Source organism: Salminus brasiliensis, chromosome 25 (genome assembly GCF_030463535.1).
Source record: "Salminus brasiliensis chromosome 25, fSalBra1.hap2, whole genome shotgun sequence".
Taxonomy (NCBI): Eukaryota; Metazoa; Chordata; class Actinopteri; order Characiformes; family Bryconidae; genus Salminus; species Salminus brasiliensis.
Genome location: NC_132902.1, coordinates 24,087,010 through 24,110,129, shown reverse-complemented (window position 1 = coordinate 24,110,129; position 23,120 = coordinate 24,087,010). Strand labels below are relative to the sequence as shown.

The window sequence follows — 23,120 nt, the reverse complement described above, 5'->3', positions numbered from 1 at the left end:
GGAGCTCGTCTCGGCCTGGAGATGGAAGGTGTACCATCACCAGCCGTACACACAGATAATCCCTGCTGACTGCCATGGACACAATTTGTGAGGATATTCCCAGCAGAGGCCTGCAGAGGCTGGATTAGACACTCCAGGCATTTTTTCCATGCTGCATGGCAAGGGAATATATCCAGTGTGACGTGGATTAAAAAACAACAACATGCAGCCCAACAGAGAGGAGCGTCAGGATGTATAAGAAAATAATGTACTATAATTTCATACGTTTTTTTTCTCATTTTGTTTTTAAAGAAAAACTCAATATCACTTAATATGGGTCACCAACAGGTGGCGCCATTCACTCTGTTTTCTCCTCTCTAGTGTTTGCACTCCACCTTACCCCTCCTTTGCTGCAGTAACAGCAGCCTCTACACTTCTAGGACTCTAGCTGGGCATCCTACACCTTTAAGTAGCTGAATTAGAAAGGATGCCTGGACATCGTTGGACACAAAAGGTCATTCTAATAAATAAAGCTAAATGTGAGGTTTTCTCTTAGTTGCTTTGTTGTTCTCATTCTACTGACAGGGCTTCTATACATGGTTAAAGAACCCACCACAGATATATGTATCCAAGTAATGGATAATCAAGGTCAGGACTGTCATCCTATGCACCACTAATACTGTACAGTAAGCATGTATTTACTACATGTGCTTTAATCGTCTACTTATACTAAAATATACAAGCAAGCATGAACAAAGCAGCCTAGAACCATTATTTCTTCATTTTTTTTATTTCTACCATTATTTTCTTCGTATTTTGTTTGAATTTGCATAGATAGACAGACAGACAGACAAGTATATATATATATATATATATATATATATATATATATAGATAGATAGACAGACAGACATATACACAGACAGACAGATAGATAGATAGATAGACAGACAGACAGATACACAGACAGACAGATAGATAGATACATAGACAGACAGACAGATACACAGACAGACAGATAGATAGATAGACAGACAGACAGATACACAGACAGACAGATAGATAGATAGATAGATAGATAGACAGACAGACAGACAGACAGACAGATAGATAGATAGATAGATAGATAGATAGATAGATAGATAGATAGATAGATAGACAGACAAATAAATTGATAGACAGATATACAGACAGACAGACAGACAGACAGACAAATAAATTTATAGACAGATATACAGACAGACAGACAAACAGAAAGGCAGACAGACAGACAGACAGACAGACAGATAAAAAGATAGACAGACAGACAGACAGACAGACAGACAGACAGGCAAACAGACAGAAAGACAGACAGGCAGACAGACAGACAAACAGATAGAAAGATAGACAGACAAACAGACAGACAGACAAACAGATAGAAAGATAGACAGACAGACAGACAAACAGATAGAAAGATAGACAGACAGACAGACAAACAGATAGAAAGATAGACAGACAGATAAATTGATAGATAGATAGACAGACAGACAGACATTTACATTTACATTTATGGCATTTAGCAGACAGACAGACAGACAGACAGATAGATAGATAGACAGACAGACAGACAGACAGACAGACAGACAGACAGATAGCTAGATAGACAGACAGACAGACAGACAGACAGACAGACAGACAGACAGATAGATAGATAGACAGACAGACAGACAGACAGACAGATAGACAGATAGATAGATCACCCAGCGATACAAAGACATAAACCCCAAATATATATATATATTTATTTATTTAAGTTATTTGTTAAAATAAGCTTTATTTCTTTGGTATTTTATATATATATACATTTCATACTGTTTACATTTTCCATTGACAAAGCACAAAAGGGCGGAGCCTTCCAGAACGCCGGGTTCTTTGTTGTGCTGCTGCAGGAGCCAATCACAGCGCAGAGGGGCGTGGCTCGCCTGAATGCGGGTGGGGAAGAAACCCAGGCCATGCCTCTGCGTGCGTCGCCGTTGCTAAGCTCAGTAGCATGGATCGAGGAGGAGGAGGCAGGTCCTGAGGAGAGCGTTCAACCGTGTTTTCCAGCTTTCCTTCACACGTTTCCTCTCCTTTCAGCTTCCAGCTCCTCTAACAAAACACAGGCAGGGGTGAGCTCAGAGGGAGGATAGCCCACTTGGCGAAGTCAGGACGAACCGGACTGGTATAAGGGAGTCGAGTCTGTCTGACAACAGCACTTCAGTATGGTGAGTGACCGTAGCCCTCCCTCCTCTCACTGCCTGGAGCCTGGATGTGTTTATCCGCTTGAGCCTAAACATTTCATCTATTTTAGGAGGGTCATGGGTGGTAAAATAGATTACAGACGGGTCTATCTGTAATAATACGTCTTTAAAAGCTTTAAAAAGCTCCTGTATCTCAGCTGAGGCACTAAATCAGCTCCCAGACATGTGAGTTAATAGACTTTGGGCTGTTGTGAGCATGAATAACAGCAATTGTAGCTCGAATAATAACAACACAGGCATGTTGTGAGATTACAGCACCTGGTATTTAGCTCTGTTCATCATTTACACACATTTCAGGTGTTTCTGAGTCTTTTTCTGTCCAAAAATATCCAGACACCCCTTCTAATGCAGCTGTTTTAAGGCTATACAGTCTCTATTGAAAAGCATTGCCTACAGAATGGGAATGGTTTAATACCAAGTGTTGGCTAGAGAGGTTTTTATGGTTTTTATATCCAAAACTAATCATTTAATATCAGTACTTTCAGACTTCAGTAATGCTCTCATGGCTGAATGCAATCAAATCCTCACAGCAATGTTCCAACATCTGGTGTAGAGTCTTCTCAGAAGAGCAGAAGCTGGTACTACAGCAAATCGGGGGATGAACTCCTACCTTCAGCATTGTAGTGGGGTTTGAGATCCAGAACTGTTCAACCAATCAGTAATACTTGATGTCAGTAATGCTCTCATGGCTGAATGCAATCAAATCCTCACAGCAATGTTCCAACATCTGGTGTAGAGTCTTCTCAGACGAGCAGAAGCTGGTTCTGGCTCAAATTGGGGACAAACTCCCTATTCTAGCCCTGGATTTGAGAAGAAGCAGGTGTAGTAGGACATAAACAGTCCACCTCTCCAGGGCTGTAGAAACCTGAGCTTTAGACCTGGCCGCTGGAGCAGGCGCCCTCAGCCAGGTGTCGGGTTTTATTCTACGCCTTCACTTGCTTCTCAGTGTCCTCCTCCATAGGCTGCCAGTACCTGGAGCAGGTAGTTCTCATACACTGACCTCTATGTAGTTTTAAGTGAGAGGTAAACACGGCTCAGGTAGCGTCACCAAAGTCACTTTCAGCACCGTCTCAGACTTTGAAGAGGTTGTATATTGGCTGCAGTTTCTTTATCTGCAGATTTAGGCAGGTGAGGGCCTTGTTTCGGATGTCTGTGGAACATACATGGGAGTGTGGACTTGACTCATTTGCATAGGAACGTTTGCTTTCGTTTCACAGAGGCTTGGTTCTTGGGCTAGGAGACAATGGTCAGGTTTGTAGAGGATCTTCAGAGGGACAGTAGTGGCTCAGTAGTTGGTTATCAGTCACAGGGCTGTGGGTTCAGGACCCTTGTCTCCTGATTTGCTACACTATTGAATGGCCCTTGAGCACTTAACCCTCTACTTAGACCATTAAGAGCCCTTAACCCTCAGTAGAATGGCCTTCTAAGCTGGGCTATGCCTACACTACAAAAATGTGCTTTAATGTAAGTAAACATTACAAATGTCAATAATTGAACACCTGATTTTATGTTATTCTCTGTGTTTATTTTCCACCTGGTCTTATAGAGAGGGACAGTGATCCTCATAAGTCATGTATGGTCTCTACGCTCTGCTGTAGAACAGGTTGAGCCTGTGCTGCCGTCTCGTCCATGCAGTCGAACAGATGCTTCGAGAGTTATGCCACCAGTAGAACTGGTTTGTCCCTCTTTAGGACACAAAACAAACCTCTTTATGTAATAAGTAGCTGATGCACGGCCCTGCTGCTGATTCCCATAAACATCTCCATCCATCTTTGTCCTGTAATTAACCTAAGAAGTGTGTAAGAAGCTGAAAGAGATTGAAGAATTGATAGTGGGAAGTAGCACCCATCTTGAACTGCAGCTGTATGTAAACAGAAACGATCAGAGCACCGTAAAGGAGGGCTGGGCGATATGACTTTATATCAGTATCACGATATATCGGACATTTTCCTTCGTTTACGATTAATAAACGGTTATATAAGCGTCTCTAGTAGCTCAGCTGACTCCGTGTTTGAGTTCTCCGCCATGTTGCAGACTGGACAGGGGGCGGAGTCACGTGATTACACATGCAGTAGTATGTGTTTAAGGCCAAATCACACCGACCACATATTCTAACATGCAAAATTTAATGATATTGACCAATAGAAATGCTCCAAAATGACCTGGAATTTAAATATTTTTACATTGACTTGTAGTTTTTGCGTGATCCCAATGACAGACAGGGGGCGGAGTCAAGTGACTACACGTGTAGTAGTATGTTTTTAGGCCAAATCACACCGACCATATATTCTAACATGCAAAATTTCATGATATTGACCAATAGAAATGCTCCAAAATGACCTGGAATTTAATTATTTTTACATTGACATAGTTTTTGCATGACCCTGACAATGGATGTGGGCGTAGTCACGTGATTACACATGCAGTAGTATGTTTTTAAGGCCAGAGCACACCGACCACATATTCTAACATGCAAAATTTCATGATATTGACCAATAGAAATGCTCCAAAATGACCTGGAATTTAAATATGTTGACATTGACTTGAGTTTTTTGCTTGACCCTGGTGATAAGTGGTAAAAGAAGACTCACAGTTTTGGTTAATGTCATTGTTTTCTTCACCTAACCTACATAGGGCTTGAAATTTCAGCACCCTCAGCTCAAATCATGACTGGGGACTCCCTGGTCAGCTTGGTTCACGGAGCCCGGCTGGACAAACTGCACTAGCTGGCTTCAGTGTGAAAGTGTGTGCAGTCGTGGATCTCTCGGGAATGAGCTAACAGTGCTGAGCTTTGAGATGTTATTGTTTTGACTACAGTTGGCGCGTTGGCGTTTCCCCAATGATAGTCCTCGTTTCATTCATGACAACCCAAAGGAAATGGAGTGGTTTCCTAACTCTGAGGTAACGGTTAATGTCCACGTCAGATATAAATACACATCCCACATCAGGGACGGATCCCGTGAGCAGTTGCAGCTGTCTGTGACAAACTGCGGATCAGAGCGCATTTCCAAACACGGCGCGTCTAGACATTCAACAAAGCCAATCATATTCAGTCATTTGTTTTCGTTGTATAAATCCAGAAGGAGACTGTTGGCTCCCGGGCTGGGTGTTCTTTTTTCATGACATCAGCAAAGTCAGAAGATTAGAGACACGACTGTGTGCTTTTCAGCTTGAGGTGAGCGTGCAGATGCTATCTCAGGTAGGTTCATATGCTTGAGGTTTCATGGGAAAACCACCAGCTGTTGCCAGACAGGACAGGAAATGGTAGGGCTGGGCAGTATTACAGTATGTTACGCTTATCGTGAGAAATGACCTCATCATGTACTTTGCTGAGTGCATAATGAGGATTATCGGGACTGGTAGAGCACTGAACGACTGCATGAAGACTTCAGCGCGGAGACAGTACAGATCCTGTGTAGTAACCAACAACAGCCAGTGTACAGTAGCTGCATAACCTGCATAGTGACACACAGCTTATTGGATGGATGTCAACCCTTTGTAGCATCATTTTGTCAGCACATTGTGACATCATCTTCTGTCTGCCCAATTATGAGGTCATCTCAGATCATCCTCATTATGACATCCTCTCCCCCTGGGGCCCCCGTTATGGCGTCTTCTCCCACCAGGCCTCCGTTATGACATCCTCTCCCCCTGGGGCCCCCAATATGACATCTTCTCCCCTCAAAGCCCCTATTATGACGTCCTAAACAACAGAACGGGCCCCCGGCGGGCCCCCCGTTATAACATTTTCTTGGATCAGCTATGTGTCAGCCTCATTATGACGTTTTCTCCCACCAGCCCCAGTTACAACGTCCTCTTTCATCGGGCCCCGTTATGATGTCCTCATCCATCTGCCCTTGTTATGACCTCATCGGCCCCTTTACGATGTTATCTCCTGTCGGGCCCCGTTACGGCCCCGTTAGGGTATTAGCTAACGCAAACTGTGCTTGAGAGACCTGTTAATCTCATTTACACTGCAGATAAGACACACGTTCAGTTAGCTGCATTTCCATGTTTATACAATACTCTAATTTGATTGGTCCGTAGTTTGTTTGCCGTACACTTGCCATTTCACAACATGGTGCAAGATAAATTAGACACAGTTATGATGTCATAATGAGCTGGTATTATGACATCATCTTGTTTTCCTGTTGTGTTGTGTCTGTTCCACTAAAATAATCGACATATTTTGCTGCTTCTTGTCTGTTGTGAATCTCGTTTAATCTACGGTGCTGTGGTGTTGTGCCCCTCTGCCCACTCTTATACTGTCATTATGGTCTGTTTAGGCCCTTGAATTGGATTAAGTTCTATTGTCGGTGCACACTGGGCTTTTTCATTCGGCCTAAAAGGTTTGAGTTTGAGGCAGAGCTGAGATAGCTTCACTGTTTGCCGTGTTTGCAAAGAAGCCATCAGTCACTCCGACGGTCTGGGGCAGCAGACTCACTGCTCTCGCTCTCTTTCACTGCTCTCTCATTGCTCTCGCTTTCCAGATGTTGAATAGTAGGTCAGTATGGCAGCATGTGTTTTACATTAAGGTCTCCAGCAGGGCTGTGTGTGCCCCCCGTAACACACACACACACATTCAAGACCTGCTCTTTGCACTTAGCCTTGCTCTGCCAAGAGTCTGCAGACGAGCTCGGCTGCGTTGCTTAGCATGAGTGTACCCTGTAGATAAGCCTTACTTCCAGTTCACAGTGAAAGTCTCGAGCTATTAGCTGCATTTTCTTGGTTACGCTACATTGATACGGTGGGTCTGTAGTTTGATTGCGATTTGGCTTGACGTGCAGACTCGATGTTTCCAGGATAGTGCGGTGTATTGGAAAACACCTGGCGATGCGGTGCGTGTCACGAATTCTATATATTACAATACTGTAAGCAAGCTGATATATATATTTGTGTATATATATATATATATATATATATATATATATATATATATGTATATGTATGTGTGTGTGTATATATATATATATATATATATATATATATATATATATATATATATATATATATATATACAATTTACACAATACACATAAAATCTGAGTAAAAGAAAACTTGACTTTTTATCCAATCAGAACAGCGGGATCGGAAGACAGAGTGCACCACTGCCATCTAGTGGTCAGCGTCTTAAACACAACACAAAATGAACAACCGTCTGCCACCAGTCTTTAGATGTATTCTATTAATTAAAAATCAGTATTGGGTTTTTGCGAGAGATTTATACATTACTTCTAAACATAATAGCTTCATATTTTACTATATTAATATTTTCTTACCCCTCTATTCCAGGGTAGACATGCTGAAGACTTTGCTACAGTCGCAGCGTGAAATTAAATATACTCTATTATGCTGTCATGATGCCAGCTCTGTAGGATGTCATCTTGTTTTGTCAAAGTGTTTTACCAAGCTTTTTCTTTTCATATAGTTTTTTTTAAATTTTGCATTAAAAATTTCATTTTTTTATTATTATTTCGAATGCTTTTTTTCCTTGGTGGATTTTGTTCGTTCAACTCAGAAAACCTGCAGATTCCATGAACGTGCTGGAAAAGTAATGGATCACACCCAACACAAGCCTAGAGTTTGTTTTTGGAGTTGAACCATGCTTATTAAAAACCCCAGTGGAGACCAAGGTTCTGAGTGCTACCAGAGATGATGATTTATGTATTTACATTAACATCAAACTGATTTAATAAGCCAAACAGATTAAAGTCATAATTTAGTGTTAAATTAAGTAGATGTTTGTAATTTTACTTCCAATTATTGAATCCCAGTCACTTCTCAGTTTTTTTTTACCCTCCATATGCTACACATGGTTCCACCTTTTGCCAAAATGAGGCATTCACACATGTTTATCTCTGCTCCTTCCCTCACATATTGAGCCTTTATTCCATGCTGTCTGTATGAATAGCTGTTACTGTTGGCCCTGGCTCTGTTTTAGGAGTAGCCATTCTCTGGAAGCGATCACAGTGGCAGTTTTTCCAGCCAAACCATAAAACTCCATGTTTCTTCACTGACTAACACAAACGGTATACAGAATGTATTCTCTGTGTCTCATATCGGACAAAGTTATGGCCTTGGCGCTTCCTTTAGAGACAGAGAACTAGACAGCAGAGAGCCTGTGACTGTTTTACTGTAATGTAGAGTAAGTTTTGAGTCATAACAATGGTAGACCTATTCTTCTTTCTGCCCCAAAATTATGTATATTCTGTTTTTTGTGTGTGTGTGTGTGGGGGGGGGGGGGTATTTGGGTAGTACTAGGCTCTGAGACGGGAGCACTAGCCTCTCCACACATCTCAACCTCACTTGTGGCTCTTCAGTCTGCTGTACCAACATCAGACTATATATATAATGACGTATACTGAGGTTCTTCTGATTCCAAACCTGTGTTAAATACTTTATCACAGCAACTCTTAAAATTACAATGTGGAAATGTGCGAAGAACTGCGACTTTGTTTGATCTGTAGCCCAAACAGTCAAAAGAGAAGGTGATTCCTGGGCAGATTATATCATTTAAAGTGAAAGTGCTTTCCAGGATTACAGAAAAATAAAAGGAAAATATAATTAGGAGAGTGGAAAAGACATTCACACACAAGGCCACATTAAAAGGTTTAAATTTGCCCTTTAGGGAAAGAGAGAAATGTGAACTCAAGGTGGAGTAAAGGTTAGCTAGCTATTGCAAACAAGGGTAAGTGAGAATAATTTGTCTTAATTTAGTAAAATTATTGTACCAGAGACATGCATTGGTTTATAGACATTACTAAACGCAGGGGTATTTGTTATAAGTTCAGTCAACAATGATCCCGTCCATCATCCACATGCTAATGACCTCTGCATCAGTCACTCTCAGCCAGGCCCAAGGTTCCCAAATTATCTCCACATGGTTGCCTTTCACCCGGTTCCACAGTAATGGATATACACAGTTTTAGGCCGCGCCACCATGTCTGGAGATGGCCATGAGCAAGTCCTTATCTTCATTACTACAACCTTGTATCTCTATTTCTGTCATTTTTTTTTATTTACGCTCCCCTTTACACTGTATCAAAATGTAAAAAGTGACCAGAGAAATGTCCATGTCCACTCCTTTTGAGGAACACTGAAGAGCAGCCTTAAGGAGGCCACTCATCGTCTCTAGATTCTGAACACACGATGCACTCAGCTCCCCGGAGTGATCACGGAGCTCCAGAACACAAGCTGTTCCATCAGCAAATGTCTCCTATTAGCCAACGAGGGACAACAGATCGAGGGCTTTGATCGCAAATGATGTTCACCAGGCGGCTTTTCATCAGCCCAGCAAGCTCATGTTTGCTCACAGACAACACAGGCCTTTGTTTGGACAGTTGCAAGTACGGTAACCATTAGCATCACTGCAGATAGATCACATTGATTAAACACTGATTTGACATTACCGTGGCGTTCCTCTGCTTTATACAATCTTCTAATATCTCTTTTCTTGGGTTATGTAATATTCTGTAGCGCAGTATTGTGTCTGCCTTGTCTGTTTGGCAGCATTTATGGTATATCTTACTACAATGCCCAGCATGCATTGCATAAATATGTTTTTAACAACCATAGGAAAGCCATGTGGTACGGTTATGACTGCTTGCCTAGCCACTGAACTATAGTGGCTATAGAGGTCGTCCCACATTGTCCCCCTTTTTTGGAGTTTAACATTCATACATTCACCTCACCTGTTACAGTTTAACAGGGACTCTTTCAGTAAAGAGTCCCACCAGCGCTGTTTTCCAAAAGGTGACTGAATCCTGGTTAGACTACCCCTCACATCCGCAGTTACATTTACATTTACATTTGTGGCATTTAGCTGACACTCTTATCCAGAGCGACTTACAAGGTTACCTGTATTATAGAGGTGGGTCAGTGTAGTGTTAGGAGTCTTGCCCAAGGACTCTTATTCGTGTAGTGCAGCATAGTCACCCAGACCGGGAATTGAACCCCAGTCTCCCACGTGGTGTGGTAGCTCAGTGGCATGTAGTGGTGTTATCTGTTGCGCCACACCAACCACCAGTTAGTGGCATATGTTGAACTCCCACAATGCATACAGTGACCTTTTTGAAGAAAAAAAAAGTATTTATTTATTTATATTTATTTATTTATTAACAACCCAGTTCCTCCTACTGGAAACCACTGGAGTGTGACTGGTTGATAGATTTCTAGGTCAGTTTCTGGTTATGTTGGTTAAAGGCCAGTGCACTAGGTCCTCAGCTCTGCTTGAGATGTCCAAACCAATGGGAAAGCTTGTTTAGTCAAGCCATTCTTAAAGTACTCATGGGTCTAGATTATTAATCCTGCAGACTGTAAATTAGAGGTGGGCAATATGACAATGTTGTGTGACAAATTTTAATAATATTCATAATAATATGGTTTTCTGAGCATATTGTGAATATCGTCTTTGGTGAAAGAAAACTGACCAACCTCACATTTCATTAAAACAGTGTAATTAGTCCTGTTTAATTGGGTGGAGTGCAGTAAAAATTTAATTAAAAACAATTACTTAATGTACTATTTGAATAGCAGTTGTTAAAATCTACTAGGTTGTTTTGTCTGGGTGTTAAAGTATCACAAAAATTCATGATACAATGTTTTGATACCACCCACCTGTAGTTTAAATACAAGAGTGGTTGAAGTTGTGCGTAAAAACCTCATGCAACTGGTGGGACTGAACACGCATCAACGGTCTCAGGGGGGCTCGGTACAGCCTTAGTCACCAGGGAGACCAGTATGGAGTTACGTTGCTGTAGTGCCGGTGTGCTGGACGGTTGTTGAGTCCACATGGAACTGGTGGCCAGAGGGGCTAGGTACAGCCTTAGTCAGCCTGGAGGCCAGTGTAGTTCTACAGTTATGTAGAGAAGTAAATCTGGGATGCCAGACTCACTGTTGAGCCTTCCGAGGGTGTGATGGACTTAATTCCGTGAAACACTGACAATGAAGAGAGGTGCCTAACTGATGACAGGTGCCTACCTGATCTGATCACCTTTGGGTGATTAGAATATGGGCGAAGGGAATGAGCTGGGCCATATTTCTCACCCCAAGTATTTAATATTTTCCTGTAGTATTTCCCGTCACAAGCAGAAATTAGAATAACCGACACATATTATTAAATTCTCAGGAATCATTAATCACTGGCCCTTTCTGAAGAACTAGAAGGCTATGAGGGTTCCCCACTGGAAGAATGCGATTAGATATATTTACAACAGATGTGACATTGTGTAAATTTAGTCAGAGCGTCCCTTTGCAGAGCATCAGCAGTTTATATTTGCCAGCTGATACTGCCTGTTTGGCCCAGGCCTAATGATTTGCAGCCTTTGCTCATATCGTCCCAAAGCAAACATGGCCAGATACACTGTCCGATTTCCCAGTACCACGGAAGGCCTCCTGTCCGATTCCTCTTTCTCTTTCTTAAGAAATAGGTTCTTTTAAGGGTTAGACTGTGGCAGTGATGTGTTCCCCTTTTGCGTAGAGGCCGCGTTTACAGTTTGATTCAGTTTTATGGTCCTTCGAGAGTATTTTCTTTCCGTTTCACCAGAAGGCCGCAAAGTACATTGCAAAACCAGATTTAAAAACAAAGCACAAAGAGTTGGGAGGACGAACCTGACTGTGTTTCTTACAAAAGCCTCACCCAAAAGTGCTAACGTGGCTAACAGGACCAGTTAACCTGAGCTCGGCCTCATTGTGGGAATGTGACTGTACTGCTTTGCATTCAGTGGGAGCATCGGTGGTATTTTCGGCAGCTATAGTCATGGATTACTATATGCATGTGTATCTAATTTGCATATTGTGTAATACATAACCTTTATTATGCATGCTCAGTCGGATGTCTGGATAAAATATTAGCACCATCTGACTAATACTGAGTACCCTGTACCACCAAAACAGCTCTGACCCATCAAGGTCTGGACTCCACAAGACCTCTGAAGGTGTTCTGTGGTATCTGGCACCATGACATTTTTCTGTTCTGTAAGTTTTGTAAGTAGGTGGGGCCTCCATAAGCATCAATGAGCCTTGGGCACCTGTGACCCTGTCAACAGCCACTTTATCGGTTGCCCCTTCTTGGGGCACTTTTGGAAGGTACTGACCACTGCAAAGCCAAAAAGACCTCCCTGATGTTTTGGAGATGTTCTGACCCAGTCGTCTAGACGTCGCAGTTTGGTTCTCGTCAGAGTGTCTCAGATTCTTATGCTTGGTTATTTTTCCTGCTTCAAGACCTCTGTTCACTTGCTTTATTAGGTCGGCTATATACATCCACTGGAACCAGATACTTAATGTTGTCCACACTTCACCGGTCAGTGGTTTTAATGTTATGGCTGATCTGAGAAATTTGATCGTTTGAATGACATAACTCAGATAAATGATTTCTAATATGACCAAGAAAGCCTGCAGGTGGTTGTTCCAGACCTTTTGGGCCTTAATTCAGGCTCCTTAACGAGAAGGCTCTCCTGCTGTTTCCCAGGCTTCACAGCATGGCCTCAATCACAACGGCAGCTTATCGGAGCTGGATTTGCATGCGCTGACTCATGGTTGCGCAGAGCCGTTTAGGGGAGGATACTTTCCCAAAGCGAGAGCCCAGAGTATATTTAGCTCATTTTATCAGTGCCCTGCCTCTCCTCTTATTCCTCTTATGCCTCATTATATATACTGCTGAGCACAAAGGCTGATCTGGCAACCCAAGCAGCTTCAGTTTTTGGGTCAGAGTTCAGAGTTCTGAGTGCTGCAGACAAGCGTACAGTGTGTTTTGCATGTCTGAAAGGGATTTGCATAAGTGCTGTGTTTGCTCATCTACTGATGTGTTTCAGCCATGTTAAGTTCACTGAAGCTAACTGAACTTCTGGATCTTCACCTCGATGTCCGAAGCCCTGATTGCCAAACTTGGTTTCCCACATTGTGTGCTCCAATCACTAGGCCTTATTTGGACAGCTTTTAAAGTGTCATGCCAACAACAGTCATTCTGCATCACTTCCCTTAGGAAGTCTGATCACGGGGATGTTTGCAAAAAAGGAGGCTAATTTAGGACTGGCCGGTACGTTCGTCACTGAGCCGCCAGTTTATGAGGAACCCTTATCTCATACTTCAACTGATTGGACACTTCATCAGATACACTGTGTGCAGCAGATGAGGCAAGGATGGCCTGTGGTCAGGTTTTTGATTAGATCAGGTTAGGCTGATGTATGACCAGGGCTGGGCGATATGGTAAAAACACTGTATCATGATATTTAAAGACTTTTTTTTACGATACACAATATTTATCATGATGCATATAATCACAGACTAAAAACATCAGGAGCTGCAGATTATTATACTATATATATATATATATATATTAATATATATATATATATATATATATATATATATATATATTAAACTACTGTTCAGATCCTCTCCTGTACTGAATACAGTGATTTATTCTCATCATCTGCTGCTCTTCATCTAATTAACCCAGTCTAATTACACTGTTAGTAATGAAACCTGCAGCTGATCAGTGTTTATTAAGCACTATCAGTCTCCTCCATATGCTTAGAAAAGCTTACTGTTATCACATAACAAAATTTATTATGATATGATATTTAATATAATATGCCCAGCTCTGTTCATGACTATATGACAATATTCAGCTCTATCATGATCAAATAAACCACAGTATGCTTTTTTTTAGTATATCCGGGATGTCATCAGTGACTCAAAATCACTGTCATTATAGAGCAAGTGCAATTTTGAGTAATGATCATTCAATTTATCCGATGTTAGAAATATGTTTTTAATGTCAGAAATATTGACATATTGTATATCGTTGAATATTTCTCAAAGTATCATGATTATACAATACATTCGTGCCATATCGCCCACCCCTGCTTTAGCAAGTATAGACTATTTTGATATAGAACCTCATGTTGAGGCTATTAAAACTTTAAAAAGGTTGTTTACCTTTCTCAGAAATACTGAAAAATGGATTTATTTATTTATTTATTTGTTTATTTTTTGTACACTGTATAAGGATACACCGCTTGCAGCCCATCTGTCCCCTCTACCCCTCCTTCAAGGAAAAGTGATGGCTCTAAGACCACTGCCTCCCGACTATTAGATGGCCAGTGGCTGATTCTCAGCATCCCAGTCACACTAACTTGGCGAGTGAACAGTCAGTTCTTAAAGGTGATGTGTTGGTAAATGGGCAAGTATAAGAATCTGAGACACTTTAACTAGAACCAATTTTTAATGGCTGGAGGGGTCAGAACATCTCCAAAACATCAGACAGATCTTGTGGGGTGTTCCCAGTATTCAGTGGACAATACCTACCAAACACCAAGGGTGCCCAAAGCTCATTGATGCTCAAGGACGCCCCACCTCTCGACTTACAGGACTTAAATCTATCATCTTACTGACCGATAACACAGGACAGCTTTAGAGGCCTTGTTAGGTCCAGAGCTGTTTTGGTGGCATGAGGGTGGCCGAAACAATATTAGACAGGTGGTTTTAATGTTATGGCTGATCAGTGTATGCAGATTTTCATGGTATTTTGTAAATATGCAACCATTCATTATTTCTGTCCAGAAATACGTATTGTGACCGGTTGTGTATCTTGACTCTTACAGTATTGGGATATTGGGAAGGTTTATTATTTTTTATTTGTCTAAATCAGGCTCTGCTGAGCCCTGAGGAATGAGCTTGACTCATGTCAGGATGATTTTTTCCTCTACTCATCAGCAGTTTCAGTGGTGATGCAACAGAGAGATTGACGGTGTGATTAATCTGCTGAGGTCATGGAGGTCACAGTTCACAGATAGCAATCAGGTTAAGATCATCAGTCACAATCTGACAAGAGAAAGTTAGAACCCACATCACAAAACCTGTCCCCCTCTGCACTTCGTTGTACCCTGTCCAGCGTTTTGCACTTCAGTATGTGACTGTTCATAAATCTAATGATGGGATATACAGTCAAAGGTAGCCTAAATGTTTGTGCTCTATCTCAGCCGGCATAAACCTCAATCTGCACACTTGTAAGAAAGTGGCCATGATACCTGAGGATGCATGGTTCCAGTACTTCTGAAATGAGCTGGGTGGTAAAACGGTGTATTATGTACAGCAGTGTGTGCAAATTCTTTACTTCATGGAAATATTTACTATTTGTTTTCTAGTTTTATGTAGCCAGGATGTGGACATGCCTCAAGTTTGATTGAATTAGCCCCAATTTTAACCCTGTGCTTTACTGCATGGCCAAATATATGTTAACTAATATATTTTCCCATGCCACTGAACATTAAAAATGACTAATTATTGGTATATGGATTTTCTAATGCTTAATTTTTAGTCTGAATAGATTTTAAGCCCTGAATAAATCCAGATTTTTATACAGTTTGGTCTATGTTATCTGATCTAGAGAAACTAAACCACTTCCACAAAAAAGGACATTCATTTTCCTCCCGAAATCTCTTCTTTTTCCAGTACTTTTAAGTGAAACTCACATTTTCTGTACAAAAATAACACTAAAATATCTCCCTGGTTAATACTGTTGGTTTGTACTGTTGAGTCAACAGTTAGATGTCTTCCCTCTCCCTGTCTAGAGAGTTAAAGGCCTTAAAATAGGCTTGAGGAGCAGACCAGCAGACCTGTCATTTAATTGAGAATACCTCAAACTCAATATCACAAGAATCCTTTTTATACTCCTTTTATAATCCAGTTCTGCGTAGTTTGCTGTCCCTGTTCCAGTACACTTGATTCAAGGCCTTAATCATTAGCAGATGAGTTGCATCAGGTGGACTCGTGGAGGGAGAGCACTAAACTGTATCAGGGACTGGGAAACACTGGTATAATCAGCGTAAACAAGCAGCCTTGAGTGCAGCTCTGTTGAAGGCAGTTCTCAGAGGGGCATTACTCATTACTCAAAGGGGCGTTCCGGGGCACCTCACGGTTTACCAGCGCCCATTTCCCGTTGGCTGTGAGCAAGAGCCTTTAACCGGCAGCATTCCTGAGCACAACCCTGTTTACTTTTCCCTGCCATCGTCAGAAACTCACACACACACACACACACACACACACACACACACACACATACACACAGGCGGCCTTGGCCACAGAGAGTCACCCCGCTCGGCCCCAGCCTCCGCAGCATTCCTCCCCAGCACAGCTCTGAACTCTCTCTTCTCAAACTCTGAGCTCAGCAGATATCAGAGGTATCGGAGGCAATAAGATGGCACAGTGAAGCTATGATCCCACCCATGGGATTTGAAAACCTTTAGCTACAAGCATAAGACGCGACCGTGAGCTTCAGTCAACTAGCTCATCTAATCCTCATCATTCTTTATTTAGGCTGCTCAGGTTTACATTGAGGGGGACCCTCATTTACATTGCAGCTAGGAGCCACAGGGAGGGGTAAATAAAATTAAGAATTAACAAAAAACATTATTAATGGCAATAAAATAAATATTAAAATAAATAAAACAAAGATAAAGATACATGATACAATGATGTGTGTATGTATATATGTATATATATGTATATATGTGTGTGTATGCAATAGATTTAAGACAAATACACACAATATATATGATCTGATATGGTCTCTTTTTCTCTCTATCTTTATATATATATATATATATATATATATATATATATGTGTGTGTGTATGCAATAGATTTAAGACACTGAGAAAAGTGCTGTAGTCTTTCCGACAGATTGCAGTACACCACAGGAAGCACAGGGGGCAGTATGGCTTCTGTTGTATCATTGTACAGTAACAGTAAATGTCTTAAAATCTGGCCACATTTTAAACTTTTAAAACAAAATTACAGAATATTTTACGCTCATTTCCCAACTGCAACTTGCTACAGCAAAGCTGTGAGAGAAATCCTCAGTTAGTGGCTTAATTAGGTAATTAATTAAATAATAACTGAATAATCGAGGACAAACTCATTTAAAAAGCTACACTAAAAGCAGGCCGCAGCCCTAATAGCTGACCAACCATCAACAGCACTTTCCTCCAGTCAGCACCAGCCTGGCAGACCAGTTCAACTGGCCCTTCCATTCCTGTTCGAACGTTCAGGGCGTTTCTGTTTTCACACCCGCTGTCCATTGTTAGCTTGGTGTTGGTGGAGGGTGGTGGACTCCAAGTCAGGGAGGACTCCTCTGGAAAGCCGGCCACAAGCAGACAGCTGAGGGGAGGCGAGACGCTGTGTTTGGTTTAATCAAGTCCCCACACATGCCTGCCTTTGATTAACGGCCTCGTTAGGAGCCTCTCATGTGGGCTAGTAAAAAGCCCCGCCGTCGCTGTGTATCTCTATGAATCTGTGGAAAATTTGTTTAGACAGGTTTTATGAGGCAGCAGTTATTAATGCAGTGTAGATAAAAAGGCGTGTAGCTCAGCTAGCGCCGTGCAGGTCACATGTCTGCTGTTTTCCACACAGCAAACAGCTTCCCAAAGCAAACACCTGATCCTCTTAGCTGTTCTTTCATCAGGTTATTTACTCTGGGATTTTTTTTGTGTGTGTTGCTGAGGTGTTTGTGGTTGCTAGGGTGGTTGCTATGGTACTTCAGGACGTTTTTAAGATGTTCCAGGGGGTTGCTGTGGCGGTTGCTACGAGTTTTCTAAGGTGTCCCAGATTCTTGCTAAGGTCTTGCTTAGGTTTCTGCTTGGTTAGTTCCCAAGGTGTTTCCGGTGGTTGCTGTAGTATCTTAGGTGGTTGCTAGGTTGTTTCTAAAGTGGTTGTTAAGATGTTGCCCAGGCAGTTGCTGTGATACCTCAGGAAGTTTCTAAGATGTTTCAGGGGGTTGCTGTGGCACTCGCTGTTGTATTTAAGGGAGTGTTCTAAGGCGTCCCAGATTCTTGCTAAGGTCTTGCCTAGTGGTTGCTAGGTTAGTTCCTTAGGTGGTTGCGAGAGTGGTGGCTGTAGGAAGTTTCTAAAGTCGTTGCTAAGGTGTTTCCATGGTGTTTATTGTTGCTAGGGCAGTTGCTGTGGGACCTCAGGGAGTTTCTAAGATGAGTTTTAAGGGAGTTTTTAAGGCATCCCAGGTCTTATGTAGTGGTTGCTAGGTTAGTTTCTCAGGTGGTTGCTAGAGTGGTTGCTGTAACATCACAGGTGGTTGCTGGGATGTTTCTAAATGGTTGCTAAGGTGTTGCCGTGGTGTTTGTGCTTGCTGTGGCAGTCGCTGTTGTATTTAAGGGAGTTTTCTAAGGCGTCCCAGATTTTTGCTAAAGTCTTGCTTAGTGGTTGCTAGGTTAGTTCCTTAGGTGGTTGCTAGAGTGGTTGCTGTAGTATGGTAGGTTGTTGCTATTATGTTGCAAGTGGTTGCAAAGGTGTTGCTATGGTACTTCAGGGAGTTTAAGATGGTGATATCCAATCACATTCGACCACACAGCCCAAACCTACACAAACTCAAAGACAAGACAACTCCTCCATTGCGTTCCCACGTCCTTTTCCATTCACCTGAATGGGCTTTTTTTTCCAGGCATGTTTTATTCACATTCAGTCCAGCCATGACTTTATGGTGTTTTTTCCAGCTAAGTTTCCTCCTCCTCCTCCCATTCGCCGGCCTTCAGCATGACTGATCGCTCCCTGTCCTGCTCTCCAAGCCCAGTTCTTCCTTCCAGCCGCCTGTGTCTGAGATATCTCTCACATTATCAGCGAAGCCCGTAAAGACGGCCGTGCTGAAAGGTCCTCTAAGTGTTTCTGGAGAAAACACGCCTGCCCCTGAAAACTCGTCTCCACCGAGCTGCTTAGCAGTAAATCTGGCCCACACTGCAGGACCTGTTCCCTCCATTCAGCTTTCTGTTCAAGCAGACCATTATATTCGGTCTGTGTGTAAATACCTTAAACACTGCTCCACACACACACACACACACACACACACACTCTTTGTCAGTCCCTGATGTGTTTTCCAGCGCTCGTTCACTTTCGAATCCAGATCGGCTTTGATCTGGGAGGTCCTGTTTTCATGTCTCTGCTAAAAGGGGACAATTAGCGGAGACCACAGGCTGTGATTTGTGCTGGGCCGGAATGGACCGAGCAGCCGTTTAACATGCTATTAAGAACAAGTGCCCACAGTGCAGCAGTTCAGTGTATCAGCTATTGGCTGTTCTCATTACAGCATACCAAACTGCCTAGCAGTAGCAGAGGTGGATATGCTTCATTTTACACATGCTGTCATGTACTCTGGTGTCCAGCCACATTGAGACCAAAGTCCCAAAGAAACAGGCTTTCTTTAGGAAAGGCAAAGGGCTTATATATACTGGAGCAAGAGATAGTAGTGTTATTGCATCCACACTACAAGCAGACTAACAGTTCTGTTCATTGAAGCAAAAATCTGGACTGTTTGAGGAACCAAAACAAATATTCTGGGTCATTTTGGAGCATTTCTATTGGCCCATTCATTATTCATCATTAACACAATGTAAAGAACAACTGCCAGATTTGTATTATGGCACAAAGTAAACATAATGGTAACATGACCAGTGAATCTACTAGACATATTCTATTATTATTGTTTGTTATTGGGTTGGATTTGACATTTTTCAATGGTCCAGAACTTACAGCAAAACCACTTACATCAGAAAAACACTGAACTGGGTGTATTTCAGATGCATGCATCATTTCCGTTGGAATAAAATGCTTTACCTCAACCTTTTGTCTTACTTATTATATTTTATTCAAGTGGAAATGAGCGCCAGGCAAATTCCTGCCAAGCAAAGTGACCAAAGCGCTGGCTCCTGCCAATTAAAAAAAAAAGGTGGCTTTAAATTTCGATTAGCCTAAATACAACCTGATTAGATGTGGTAATTTATTCTGGAAAAACAAACATTCGTAGTCACAGATGTGCTCTTACGTCTCCCAGCTCTGGGAGTGAATCCCAGACCACCCAGAAACCCAGCAGAATCTCAGCCTTTGAGAGGGAATGGTTGGCACTGCATGGAGCAGTTACTTCACTGGTGTGGTTACCACCACTTGCGTAAGGGCTTTGGTGGCTATCAGTCCTGGCAGGTTTGGGTGGAGAATGCAGTGCAAGATATTGATTTGTAGTTAAATCTATGAATAAAACACATGCTGCCATGTTTGTTTGTTTTTTACAGTGGACCAATAGGAATGCTCTAAAATGTATGAGATATGAGGTTATCCAAAAAATGCATCTATTGCTGATACAGATGTGCAAATGCACACACACATACAGCTTGTGTAGTTCATGTAGAGAAGAAGTATTGCCAATAGAATAGGACTCTCTGGAGCAGATAAACTCGAACCTATTGGTACCTATTGAGTTGGGGACTGAGGTGAGGTGGTGATTCTTCAATATCTGCTCTTGTTGCCTAATGCAATCAAATCCTCACAGCAAAAAAAGCCTTCTTCCCTGGACAGTAGAGACAGTTCCTCCAAAAAAGCTGAATCAACTTTTTTTTTTCCCTTTATTTTGGAAGATACAATGACTCAACAGGTGTCCCATTACTTTTGTCAATATAGTACAAGCTTTTTTTACAGGTCTGAAAGCCTCAGCTCACCTTTTTCTGATGAGGAAGAAAGTCGTGAGGATTTTAAACTGCAGCCTAGACAAAAGGGGAACCAGTGTCCGACACAGGAAGTGATGGGTATAGGCTAAATGATTCATCTGCCTCCAGTCGCTCAGAAAAGACACTTGACCTATGGCACTAAAATAGTGTCTCTTCTGACAGTTGGTCATCGTGTTTTGTCTGAGCTAATCATCCGCCCCCCCCCATAAGATATTCTGCATTACAAGCTTTTCCACAGCTCAAAAGACAGGACAGAAATAACGAGGCTGGGCTGAATTTAGAAGTACTGAGTTTCCTAACAGACGTTTCTGAGCTACACCCATCTCCATTTACGTTGTGTTCCCTGCTGGCATTGTCTCTGGAGACGCTGAAGGTACTTCCGATGCCTCCACCCTTAGCCTGCGGCCTGTTTTCTACTCCTTTGAGGCTTATGTACGAGTAATCTGACCACCATTCAGTGGTGCCTTACCTCATACATAATCACCAAGCTTATTCAGAGCTGGATTACGTCATGTCAAGATTTAGACCCCTCCCCTGTACCTCTGATCCACTACATATAAGCTCACTGTAAAGGTACACTGTGTGTCCAAATATTTGTGGACACCCCTTCTATTGAATGCATTCCGCTACTTTGAGTAGCACCCATTACTGACACTGATATGCAAACAAACACACACATACACACACAGCTTGTCTAGTATTTGTACAGAAGCATTAGCAACAGCCGATGTGGGCTAGAGGGGTATAAAGCCCCCCAGCATTGATGGATTGCGCTCTGTCCAATCCTTTAGGTGGGATGAGTTTGGGAGTTTGGGATGATGAGGTGGGGTGGTGGTGATCATCATCCAACATCCTGACCTCACTAACGCTCTTGTTGCTGAATGCAATCAAATCCTCACAGCCGTGCTCCTCCAAAGTCTAGTAGAAAGTCTTCTTCCCTGTACGGTAGAGACAGTTACTCCAACAGAAGCAGGATAAACATTTTAATACTCTTAATAACAATGAATGAGCATGTGTCCAAATACTTTTGTCCATATTGTGTGTCTTATAGAGACTGGTATTAAATATAGGACCCATTTCATTGCGTAGAGCATGGATTCAGTTTGCTTCTGTTTTCAGTGTGAGAACCTCTTCCTCTTCTCCTCTTTCTTCTCCTTCTTCTCCTCCTTCTTCTCCTCCTCCTTCTTCTCCTCCTTCTCCGTCTCCTTCTTCTCCTTCTCCTCCTGCTTCTTCTCGTTTTTCTGCTTCTCCTCCTTCTCCTTCTCCTCCTTCTTCTTCTCCTTATCCTCCTTCTTCTTCTCCTCCTTCTCCGTCTCCTTCTTCTCCTCCTTCTCCTCCTGCTTCTTCTCCTTTTTCTCCTTCTCCTTCTCCTCCTTCTTCTTCTCCTCCTTCTCCGTCTCCTTCTTCTCCTCCTTCTCCTCCTGCTTCTTCTCCTTTTTCTCCTTCTTCTTCTCCTCCTTCTCCTCCTTCTCCTCCTTTTTCTCCTTCTCCTCCTGCTTCTTCTCCTTTTTCTCCTTCTCCTCCTTCTCCTTCTCCTCCTTCTCCTTCTCCTTCTCCTTCTTCTCCTCCTTTTTCTCCTTCTCCTTCCCATCCTTCTCCTTCTTCTTCTCCTCCTGCTTCTTCTCCTTTTTCTCCTTCTCCTCCTCCTCCTTCTCCTTCTCCTTCTCCGTCTCTTTCTTCTCCTCCTTCTCCTTCTTCTCATTCTTCTACTTCTTCTCCTCCTTCTTCTCCTTCATCTCCTCCTTTTTATTCCCCTTTTCCTCCTTTTCATCTTCTTCTTCTTCTCCTCCTCCTCCTCCTCCTCTGCTGTGGTGCAGCAAACACTTTCTCCAAGTGTGAGTCTGAGTTTTTCCACAGCCTTGGCACCTTTCTGCTGGTATGGTGCTGAAAGCAAAGTCATTATCCCACTGATTCACAGCACAGGCCTGATGCCACTCAGACGGAGAGAGCGTGCCATCAGAACTCCAGGCCGGTCTGGAGCTATTTCTGTCAGTCATTTTCCAGGACCACTTAAGACCATGTGGTCTGTTGAGCTTCTAGATAGGGGCTGATGAATACGCCATGGCTAGGAGCACAGAGACAGCAGGATTAGTGGCATTGTTCTGACTGTTCTGACTATTCTTGGAAATCTTGGAAGTGGAAGCCCACAGAGCCTGCCTTTACACCGCAGGTCAGAGTGGCCCAAATGTGATCTTTTTTTTAGTGGTATGTGACACATCCGTGTTACCTGTGTGTGGGAGTGTGGACGCCAAAAACACACATAATCTGACATGTCCGGTTCCGTTTTGGGCCACTTTCATATGTGGTATTGAAATCCGATCCGGACAGATCAGAATTCCTGCAACTTTTACGCCAAT

The 23,120-nt window shown here is 42.4% G+C and overlaps 1 protein-coding gene across 2 annotated transcripts in view; it reads left to right on the top strand.

Moving 5' to 3' along the window:
- The first annotated feature begins 1,994 nt into the window (after positions 1–1,994).
- The window catches only part of myo1ea (myosin IEa), a 93,022-nt gene continuing 71,896 nt past the window's right edge, over positions 1,995–23,120 (top strand). For both annotated transcript variants that reach the window (XM_072671044.1, XM_072671043.1), the window contains exon 1: positions 1,995–2,222. In XM_072671044.1, the coding sequence (XP_072527145.1) occupies positions 2,220–2,222 (3 nt within the window). In that variant the 5' untranslated portion in view covers positions 1,995–2,219. The remainder of the gene's footprint in view (positions 2,223–23,120) is intronic.